Source organism: Elephantulus edwardii, unplaced genomic scaffold, assembly GCF_000299155.1.
Source record: "Elephantulus edwardii isolate Elephantulus edwardi_28Jun2011 unplaced genomic scaffold, EleEdw1.0 scaffold00044, whole genome shotgun sequence".
Classification (NCBI taxonomy): Eukaryota; Metazoa; Chordata; class Mammalia; order Macroscelidea; family Macroscelididae; genus Elephantulus; species Elephantulus edwardii.
In genome coordinates, this window is record NW_006399794.1 from 11,899,116 (window position 1) to 11,911,051 (window position 11,936).

The following is an 11,936-nucleotide window of genomic DNA, read 5'->3' on the forward strand; positions in this document are numbered from 1 at the left end:
ATTATCATTACTTGGGATCTACTCATGTCAAGGGGTTTGGGATTTTGTTTTCATATAAAAAGATGATAGATAAAATCTACCTCTCAATTGACTTTAAGAATGACATGACGTATAGTAATGAAACCATTCTAGAAATATGACAGAGAGTAGTTTTGACTCAATGACATCTTTCATTGCAGGAACTTATTGAAGGCGCGTGACATTTCACTGAGACTGCCATGCTATCCACTGGTAATTCCACTTCCTCAACTTTCTTCTTGACAGGAGTTCCAGGGCTGGAAGCGTTCCATATCTGGTTCTCTATCCCCTTTTGTTGCCTGTATGTGGTTTTCCTCTTAGGAAACAGCACTATACTCTATGTAGTGATCACTGACTCAACGCTCCATGAGCCTATGTACTATTTCCTCTCCATGCTCTCAGCCACCGACATGGGCATCACCATTTCTTCTCTTCCCACAACACTGGGTGTCTTCTGGTTCAATGCTAGGATCATCAGCCTAGATGCTTGCATTGTGCAGATGTTCTTTCTACATGGATTTACCCTCATGGAATCCTCTGTGCTAGTAGCAACAGCTTTTGACCGTTTTGTTGCTATTTGCAACCCCTTAAGATACGCTATGATTTTAACCAATTCTAGAATTATGAAAGCAGGGGTAGTGATAATTCTAAGAATGCTGTTCAACTTGCTGCCCTTCCTTGGTCCTTCTCCTTAAGCAATTGTCCTTTTGTGGTCCTAATATACTGTCTCATTCTTATTGTTATCACCCTGATGTGATTAAGTGTTCTTGCTCAAGTACCAAGGTCAACAGCATCTGTGGCTTGATAGCTCTCATTCTCACATCTGGTATAGATATTCCCTGCATTTTTCTTTCCTATGTGTTAATTATTAAGTCCATTGTCAACATTGCTTCCCCAGAGGAGCAAACTAAGACTTTTGGCACTTGCTTCTCTCACATTGGCGCTCTTGCTATTTTCTACATCCCCTGGATCATTTTGGCCCTGGTACATCGCTTTGGTCATAAAGCTCCTCCATATGTCCACACACTGATGTCAAATCTCCATTTCCTCTTTCCTCCAGTGCTGAACCCCATAATATATAGTGTAAAGACCAAGCAAATCCGTAGGGCTTTTTTCAAGCTTTTTCCAAACACAGATTAGCTAGTCTGATCATGAAGTGACCCAGAGGCAGACTATTGTTTCCTTCCTGTCTTCTTCCATTCACTATTTCCTTAAACACCTTCAGGGATTTTCCTGGTCCTGACAATACTATGGAGTAGAAGAAACAGTCCTAAAAAAGAGACGAAAGAAACATTTCTATCATCTCTACTACTTTATATATTCGAGTGACAGAACATGAAATTAAACATACAGCAGCAATAATACATGATAAGTACTATTACATAATTATATGCTAGGGGTTAGAGGACATTGAAGTAAACATCAAGATTGGGGACTCAAAGAATTTTTAGAGGAAGTGACTATTTGAGTGACACAGAGTGACTGACAAAAGGACTTATCAAATCAAAAGCTCAACACTGTAAAGCCACTAAAATATGTAACACAAGGTACTGCACATGATTAATACCCCAGAAGTAAGGGGTACATGTGTGTAAAATAGAAGGGAAGAGGTGAGGTCATATATATAAAATTGTAAAATAACCTTTGAATTACCAATGTTAGAGTCATGGAAACTTAAATGTAAAAAGGAAGATCTATGAGAATTGTGAAACTATAGAAGATTCTCCTTTTCAGTGACTCACATATCCTCTTAATAAGAACATTCTATCTGTATCCCTCTTATTTAAGGCAATCTTTAAGAATACTATAGACTTCTGTTGTCCCTATCTTACCACTTTAGGATATTTATAATAAGTTTCACATTTAAATACAATAAATTTCTATTTTTCTTGTTTTATATATTTTTTTAAATAATTTTAATGAGCATTTACAGAGATTTTGGATTTCCATTCATTCATTGCTGCACTTCTCTCCCCGCCTAGCCCTCTCCCCCCACCCTCCCAGTTCGCTCCTCTCTTTCAAAAGAAAAAGAAAGACTCCCTCCCTGGTACACAATCCCCCCGCACCCCTCCCACCGCCCCAAGTACATTCCACTATGCAACCTTAATTGTGGACTCTTGTGATAACTATAATACCCTATCATACATCACTTTTAAATTATTCACTCCCTCATCTGTTTTAATGCAGTATACACAATTTATCCAGTTTTTCTCAGTCTTACCCCAACCATGTTATCAATCCCATTTTACAACATTGGCACCATGCAATATTTGTCCTTTTGTGACTGAGATATTTCACTCAGCATAATGTCCTACAGCTTCACCCATGTTGATCAATATTGCATGAGTTCCTTGTTTTTCAATGCAGCATAGTATTCCATTGTGTGAATATACCACAGCTTCTCTATCCATTCGTTTGTTGATGGGTACTTAGGTTGTTTCCAACTCCTTGCTATTGTGAACACAGCCACGCTAAACATGGGTGTGCACATATCTGCTTGGATGTCAGTTTTATATATATTCTTAAACATTTTAAAACTACAAGGGCTGCCTTTCCATCTTAGAGCTACTTATGGATTCACTGTTAAATTTTCACAGCACTTTTGGTTAGCAGCACAGCACTCTATAGCCTATACTACTTTAAATACAGATTGTGATCTATTATTGCTACACTTGAGAAATAATCTAAAATTTTTAGTAAAGACTCAAAACTTTCTCAAGACTAGATAGTGAAAATTATGAAATTTATGTAGCTCAAATGATGAGTATAGATTGCAAAATTCCACTACTTTCTCTCTTCTTTGTCTATACTTTAAATACGTTCTCCCTTTCCCCTCATGAAAATATTCTGACCTACAATACAAAGCATTAAGATTTATAAAGGGAGAAAAAAACAGGGAGAAGAGTATGAAATAATTCCCTGAATATAAGAGTATGTGCAAACTTTGTATCTTACAGAAAAAGTAACATTGAGACATAGTTCATGGGATTTAAAAGGATAATGGCATTTCTAGATTTACTAAAAATTGTATTAACTTTTGTCATATTTTAACTTTCCTAGTAAGTTATACTAAAATTGAAGAAACTATTTTAGATTGATAATTGATAAATCAGTAGAATTATTGTTAAACTACTATAATTTGTGTTACTTATGTACATATATGCATGCATCTGCTTACCTACTATGAGGTTTTGCGATATCTCAGAATATTTCCCCGTGATTACTGTCTACAAATGCATTCTCCATGCTCCCAACAGATGCAACCTCACCATTTTCTAATATATGTGAGTCCTAAACACTGTATATAGTTGCTTCCTTTGCCCTTCTCCAACAAATGAAGAACTTGGAAATGTAGCTAAAAATTGAAAATGAAGAGAACTTTATGGACTTAATTTTTAAGTGTTTGAAAATAAAAATACAGGCTGAAAACAAGTGATTTAAGTAGCCACTTCTGGGGGAAGATAAAAATTCTAGATAAAGGAAATAATAAAATACAAATGCAAAATTTAGTAAAAAGAAAACTGTATGAAAAATAAAGCATATTAAATTACCAACAGCACAATAGAGATGTCTTTAAATTTTATTATAAAAATGCTAATAAATTTGATCCTCAAGTTTGGTCAGCTGGTGTTCTGATGGAATAGTGCATTGAGCACTGTGTATTGTGTATTGTGCAAATAAAAAAGATCAGCAGCTTGAATTCATCAGTCATTTGTAGGAAGACAGTTGTATGATCTCTAAGATTTTTCTCAGAAACCCAATGGAGCTTAATGGAAGGATTCTGGGAGTCTGAATCAACTCAACAGCAATGGGTTAGCTGATAAAAGCACAAAAACCACCATCAAAAATATAAAAATGGGGGAGCTCTGGTGGCCTAGTGGCAAGGAGATGCAACTACAATCCCAAAGACTCACGGTTTGAATCCACCAGATGCTCTGCTGGAGAAGGAGGTACAATCTCCTCCTGTACCAGTCAGATCTGATTTGACAGTACACTCACACAAAAATAATAATTTTTTTTAAAAAGTTTATAAAAATGACAGCATTATGTTCTGCAGACATCTTTAAATACATTTTTTAACAAATTTGAAGATCTTTAGAAGACAATACACCTGAAAATGTAGATAAAATGTACAAGTTTCTAAAAAAGTACATTAAAAGTAATAAAGTTACATTCTCTAATAAATATCTCAATTTCATATGTACAAGTCAATAGAAGGACAGAAAGATGGGAAGGAAAGGTGAAAAAAAGAAAGAAAAGAAGGGAGGGAGAGATGGAAGAGGCAACAAGGAATGGAAGGATGAGAGGAAGGGACGAGGGCAGGAGGCAGAGGAAGAAAGCTACCAAGACATGGAATTACTTCAAGCTCTAATCAACAGCCTTCATCTTTATCCAAACTCAACAAGAAGGGAGAAAAGAAAGAGCACATCCTTATGCATTTTAGGGGCCAATATACCCATAGTAACAATTTTTTTTTCAGAGTTCAGATTTGTTGTTTATAGGATTACTGTAATATTGAACTTGATGGAACCTCACAAAAACAACAGTGGTCATTAGTTATTCTGACAATTTTAGTGCATGTGATTCAAATGTAACAGTTGCTCCACAAGAGAAGGATGGTCAATATACTTTTTTTTTAATTGTGATTTTAACGAAAGTTAACAGAAAAGTTGGATTCTCACTTAATCATTGTTGCACATTTTCATCCCTCCCCCTCCATTCTTTTGCAACCAGTTCAGTTTCTTTTTTTTTAAGTCAATAATTTATTCATTGCTCATACCTTTTTACAGAAAATCAGAATAGCATAAATGACAATTATATACATGGATCTTACCTAAAGGAATATACAAGTATCAAATTGGTTTTATCTATAGAAAGAGACAAAACACAACTCATTATCAGCTGTCTAAACAAGCATTGAGGCTGATTGTGGAACAGAACATTAATTATTCTTATGCAATTTAAATTGCAGCAATTTTTTTATCTATATATTAGGCAACTATTCTTTTATTTTTTCCTCAATGCAGTAAACATAATTTATCCAGTTTTTCTCAGTCTTACCCCCACCCCAATGTCAGCCTCATTCTATAACAGTAGCACCATACAATATTTGTCTCTTTGTGACTGAGATTTTTTTACTCAGCATAATGTCTTCCAGGGTCACCTATTTTGAATAATACTGCAAGAGTTCCTTGTTTTTCAAAGCAGCATAGTATTCCATTGTGTGAATATACCACAGCTTCTCTATCCATTCGTTTCTTGATGGGTACTTAGATTGTTTCCAACTCCTTGCTATTGTGAATAAAGCCACAATAAACATGGATGTGCATATATCTGCTTGGATGTCATTTATGGTCTTTATAGGGTATATTCTTTTTTTTAATTTTAATTTAGTTTGTTTATTTTTCATTTCAATGAACATCTACAGAGATTTTGGAATTCCATTCATTCATTGTTGCACCCTTCTCCCCGCACAAACCCCTCCCCACCAGGACCCTCCCCCCCCCTTTGCTCCTCTCCTTGAAAAGCAAAAGAAAAACTCCCTCATTGGTACACAATCCCCCCAGTAATGGAATTGCTGGGTCAAATGGTATCTCTATTTGCAACTTTTTGAGAAAGCGCCAAACCACTTTCCACAGTGGTTGCCATTTTACACTCCCACCAACAGTGAGTAAGGGTTCCAGTCTCTCCACAACCTCACCAGCATTTGTTGTTAACTGTTCTGTTAAATTTTGCTATTCTTACTGGGGTGAGATGATATCTCATAGTTGTCTTGATTTGCATCTCTCTCAGGGCTAGGGATTTTGAACATTTCTTCATGTGCTTGTTGGCCATCTGAGTGTCTTCTTTGGTGAAGTGTCTGTTCATATCCTGTGCCCATTTTTCCGCTGGAGTATTTACCCTTATCTTGTTGTGGTGCTCAAGTATTTTATAAATTCTAGATATAAGTGCCTTATCTGACATGTCATTACCAAAGACTTTTTCCCAGTCTGTGGCTAGAAACAATTTTTTGTAAAACTGGTTGTATTCAGTATTGTAAAGTAAGACCCAAGCAATGTAATGATGCAAAGGTAAATATAACAAACATGTATATAAAACAAATGCAAAGGGATAAATTAATAAAAATATTATCTTTAGAAAATCTTATCTGTTGACAATTTTGAACAGTTGTAATAATCTCTTAAAACTATATTTAGCACGATTTCTGATGTAACATCATTAGATTATTTTTTTCCATATATCCCATAGCAACCATTTAAAAAATAAATTTAATGGGTTTTTCATTTCAAATATGCTATTCGTAAGGTTGTCATGAGTCATAATGGGTTTGACAGCACCTAACAACAATTAAAATACATCAGAAAATAGGTACTTAAGAATAAATTCAATGAAGGCATAAAATGTAGAAAGCTATGCCGTTAACCCAAAGGCTACTCATCTCTGGTGGTTCCAATACAACAATGTCTGTGTACGAGAAAGATGAATAGTTACCTTAGGTACAATTTACAGTCTCCAAACACCCACTGAAACGTCACCTAGGAGTCAGTCCCAACTCAAAGGTAAGCCAACTGCAAGATGAAGGAACAGAAACTACAACATAGTCAAGCAGGATGTACTTATGTGTGTTTAGAATAACTGTTAGCTTAATGTGCTTCAGTTGAAAGAATAAATAACAAGTAAGCAAATGGCTCAGAAATCAATAAAACATCATTAAGAGAAGCTCAATAACATTAAATTAATGGAGAGATAAAAACACTCTGTTGTTATGTGAAGGGCTTTCAATGGTTAACCTTTTAAAGTAGATCGGACTAGGTTTGGAAGCAATAGAAACCTGTCCACTCTAAGTGACCACTTGAATGTCCTGCTTGTGACTTCTGGCATAGTTTTCAGACTGACACAACCATCACAATGATAGACTTGAAGATACCAATGATTTGAGATTGGCACAGGATCAAGCAGAAGTTTGTTCTATTGTAGACAGAGTTCATTGACTCTCTACCTTTGAATTAGAGTCAACTCAACTGCAAGTAACAATAGCAACCACAGACTATACTAATGAATTGGATAGTAAAGTGCTCTCCTCAAGTTGATTGTAGACCCAATGCAATCCCCAACAAACTGCAACAATTCTACATCAATTTATGTGCAAGTATATACAATATGTGTGTGCGTGTGTATGCGCTTGCACCTGTCTGGATATTTAAATTAACAATCTGATTCTGAAATTTATAATTAAATTAAGAAATCTGTAGTCTTACTCTACTGGTTACTAGAATTCCTCCATTGGATGAGTCATGTTATTTAAACAGTTTATGCATCTACATGATAGATGTTTTCCATACATGCTGACATGAGTTGAAATGTCACCTTATCAACATTATTACAAGTTCATCTTCATGTTTCTTTCCAAGATATTAGTAACTGAAATATTCTACACTTACTCATCTAGGCCCTTAATCCATCAACACAAGCTAAGTACTTCTCCGAACCCTAAAGTTTTACATCTTAGCTCAGACTCTCTTCCCTTTAAAAAGATGATCATGTTTACTGCTAGAGATTTAACACACTAATACATTTCCCTCCATTTCTGCCTTGCTTCACCATTTCTGAGGATGACATAGTTTAGCTACTGCCAGTGTAGCAATATAAATCATTCTGAAACTATCCTGAATGTTTTCTCCACTTTCAAGCAGTTATTTTCTAGGAAAATATATTAAAACATTATTCTCAAAACTGATAATACACAACCTACAAAATCAAGGACATTCACTAAGGACTCGTGTCTTTCTTAGAATAAAATACAAAATAAATTCATTTTCCTTTCATCATTGAGCGAATGGCACAGATTCTCCAGCTTGTTGAACATCTAAAACCTTCTTTTCTGTGGTTGTGTGTCATCAAGTCAGAACCAACTCATAGCTGACCCTCCAGTGGGCTTTCAGAGGCAGTAAATGCCACAGGAGGAGATTGTGCATCCTTAACCCATAGAACAGCTGAGTTCCCTTTCCTGTAGCAGGTCTTTAAGTGTGTTTATTTTAAAGATGTATCTTCTATATGCTAACAAGGTAGTCTATATCAAGTACTGTCTGAATTTCTTTTGCTCTTCTTTACTCCTTTTTGGTCTGTTGTAATAATGATAAAATATCTATTCATATTAATTGAAATAAGAACATCCACTTTGTCCTCTTTAATCAATTCTTTAAGCAACGGCTGTGACTCTATATTAAATTAGTAACTTGAATGAAAATACAGTAGGGATTTGTGGTAGGTTGAATAATGGGCCTCCAATGGCAGAATCCTTGGTTATTAAACACTCATCTGCTAACCCACTGAGAGGCATCCTGGCAGAAAAACATGGAGATATTTTTCCTTAAACATTACAATGTAGAAAATTTCTGTGTCACTTGGAGTTATTATGAATCAGAATTAATTTACTGTCAAGAGATGTCTATACTATCTTCCTTGAACCTGTTAATGTGTTTCTCAGAAGAGCTCTGAACCTTCAAGAATGAGACTGCCTTAGTTTCCCTAACAAACTCAATCAATGACTACAAGTAGTCCATGGGAAACATGGTTTTAGCAGATCTGGTGGTATATTTAAGAGTTCCTCATGAGAATCATTGTTCATCACAATCCTAAAATATGAAGGAAACATTTTAGTATCCAAGTTTCTCCTTGGAGGCTAGGATTTTAAAGTTCCATCTCACATACTTGGGGCATGTGGCCAGGATAGACTTGTCCTTAAAGAAGGACATCATGCTTGGAAGCGTGAAGGAACAGTGCAGGGGAGGAAGATCCTGGATGAGATGGATTGATACAATTACTTGGGCAATGGGGGTCAGTGTGTTGGAATCAGTGAGACCGGCTCAGGACAAAGCAGGGTTCAGAGCTATTGTATGTAGGGTTGCTATGGTTGACAGGCAACTCGACTGCACATAACAACAAATACAAAATTGAAGAAATATTTGAGTATAAGAAGATCCAAAGAACTAAACTTAGAAATGTGTAAAGCATACAGGAGTGGAAATAACCCTATTTTTTAAAAAAATGTCAAAAAATTATAAATATTTTACAATAATTTATTTCTTTATTCATCAACCTACTACATGAGAAAATGAATAGGTCATGCTCTTGAAAATATATACTTCAATGAAGCATTTCTGGCTGTATCTTTGTACCAAAATTAGTCATGCGCTTAGTCAGCACCTCAAATTCAGCAAGTCCAAACCCAAATTTATTTTGGGCCTTTTACCAAAAATTCCTATTCTTATCTTGAGGAATGATACTATTTCTGGCAATAAAAGACATAAATTATAAAGATTATCTTCCTCGGGCTGGGTTTTAAAAGGGTTGTTCATGGTACTAGGGAAATTGTAGCTAACATTAGATGGATCTTGGCTAAAAGCAGGGAGTACCAGAGGAATATGTTTCATTAATTTTACAAAGGCATTTGACTGTGTGGATCACAGCAAACTGTGGCTGACTCTGAGAAGAATAGGAATCCCAGAACACTTGATTGTGCTAATGCAAAATCTATACTTGGACCAGGAGGTGGTTGTCAGAACAGGGCAAGGAAACACTGAATGGTTCAAAATTGAGAAGGCTGTAGACTAGGGATGTATCCTATCTCCATAACTTTTCAACCTATATGCAGAACAGATTACCCCGACTAAAATTTTCAAGTGTTTTTCTGTCTTTGCTTTTCTAAATAAAGTCATCATTCCATGCATGGTGTTTTATATATTTTTGTTAAAGGTCTGATTTTTATAAAAGTGAACAAGCTGGGAGTGCACTTTTCTTGAAGGCTGTGTGCCTTGTAACTACCTTAATGGAAATTTATAAATTTCTTTTAAAGGTTCTAATATGTTCCCCTATAATGCAAGAGTAAATGTTTTCATTTTACTCATCTGTGGCAGATATCTTTTAGAAGATAATGGTTTTATAAATAAAAATGTAAACTTTTTATGATGATTAAAATATCAACTTTGGTTTATTACCAATCACATCTATTAACAGTATAATATCTGGTCTTCTGCCCTTTCTTTTGTTAGGAATGTTCTAATAACATTATTCACCTTGCTTCTGGAGAATTATTGATTTCCAAAAAATTGTTCATAAACACGCCTATGAAACTGTTCTCATTTATCTCTCTGCAGGAGGCATGCATGGGTGACTTGTGGCTCAAGCAGCTTTACCACAGCACCCTTGGGTAACCCTGTCTCGAATCTGTTTGGTTCTAACTGCATAGATGATGGGATTTAGCATGGGAGGTACCAGGAGATAGACATTAGCAAACATGATGTGTACCACTCGGGGCACCTGGTGGCCAAAGCGGTGGGTAAGGAAAGTGAAAAGAGCGGGGATATAGAGGGCCAAGATAACACAGAGATGAGAGGCACACGTGCCAAATGCTTTGAGTCGAGCTTCACCTGAGGGCAATCTCAGCACAGCTCTCAAAATCATAGCATATGATATGCCTATTACAATCACATCAAAACCAACCACAGAAAAAGCCACAAAGAGTCCATAAGCACGATTTACTCTAGTGTCAGCACATACCAACTTCAGCACAGCCATGTGCTCACAGTAGGACTGGGGAATGACTTTGTTGGGACAGAAAGGCATCCTAGAGATCATGATACAGAAGGGGCTAACCCAAAGCACCCCTCTTATCATCACTATTGCCCCCAGTTTGGCTACTACAGATGGAGTCAAAATAGTAGAGTGGCGTAGTGGAAAGCAGATTGCCACATAGCGGTCCAAGGCCATAGCCATGAGTACCCCAGACTCCACAGAAGAAAAGACATGGATGAAGAAGACCTGGATGAGGCAGGCATGGTATTCAATGTCATGAGCATGGAACCAGAGTATGGCCAGCATCTTAGGTTGGGTAGAGGTGGAAAGGACAAGGTCAGTAATGGCCAACATGGCCAGAAAGAGGTACATGGGTTCATGCAGGGTGTGGTCAGTTCGAATGATATGAAGGACAGTGATATTGCCAATTACAGCCACTGCATACATGGCACATAATGGAAAGGCAATCCAAAATTGGAATTTTTCAAGTCCTGGGATTCCAAGCAAGATGAAAGACACAGGATGAGAAGAGTTGTTCTCTGTAGTCAACATCATAGGATTTGTTAATCTTGCAATTTGTTAATCTTGGAAAAGTAAACCACTCTCGGCAGGTGATAGCAATCAATACAATTACTGTTAGTTAAAAGTCTGTTGGATAGGGAAAATAGGTAATAAATTAAGTTTAACAGTATATTAGAATAATTTCAATTTTTTAATAAAGAAAAAATTTGAAACAAAGTGATATCATTCTATATCTTTATTTATGTTTATGTCATTCAAACAGGGGTTTAGAATATGTGAGTTACAAATGTGTTTTTTAAAAGAAATTATGTCTTCTAAACAAACTAGAGAAATTGTGTACCAGAAATTTTTGTCCTTATGTTATTTTTTAAAATTGGTAATTTGTTCAATCTTCCCCACAGAGCCTTTCTTTCATTGCTCTTAAGCCATTTGTAAAAATTGGCAAAAGAGGAGCAGATTTTAAAAGTAATTTAAAAAGTCCACTGTAATTCATGCAGTTACGTTGAACCAAACTTGACTCTAAGATACTTGTTATGGGGGTTTGTCCTAGAAGATTACCCATTAACCAATTCTACAAGTCTCATCATATCTATTATTTTAGTACATTGCTCTTTCTACATCAGTGGTAAAAATTTCTTTTCTATTAAAGATAATATTTAGATTGCATTTCTTTTTTCTTTATAAGTTCTACAACAAGTTAGTTCAGTAATTGCAGTGAAAAACGTTAATAGGTACTATTTAAATGTATGAATGTGGCTATATTCTAATTTCATTTACAAAAAAATCATAAGCTACTAGATGGATTTGAATTGTTGGCTATA

The 11,936-nt window shown here is 35.8% G+C and overlaps 1 protein-coding gene and 1 pseudogene across 1 annotated transcript; one reads left to right on the forward strand and one right to left on the reverse strand.

Annotated features, from left to right (window-relative positions):
- Positions 1 to 218: 218 nt before the first annotated feature.
- Positions 219 to 1,158, forward strand: LOC102856968 (annotated as a pseudogene).
- Positions 1,159 to 10,200: 9,042 nt separating this feature from the next.
- On the reverse strand, positions 10,201 to 11,148 carry LOC102857371 (olfactory receptor 52R1-like). The gene has a single exon (XM_006885698.1). The coding sequence runs from the start codon at positions 11,146 to 11,148 to the stop codon at positions 10,201 to 10,203; it is 948 nt and encodes a 315-aa protein (XP_006885760.1).
- Between the last annotated feature and the right edge of the window lie 788 nt (positions 11,149 to 11,936).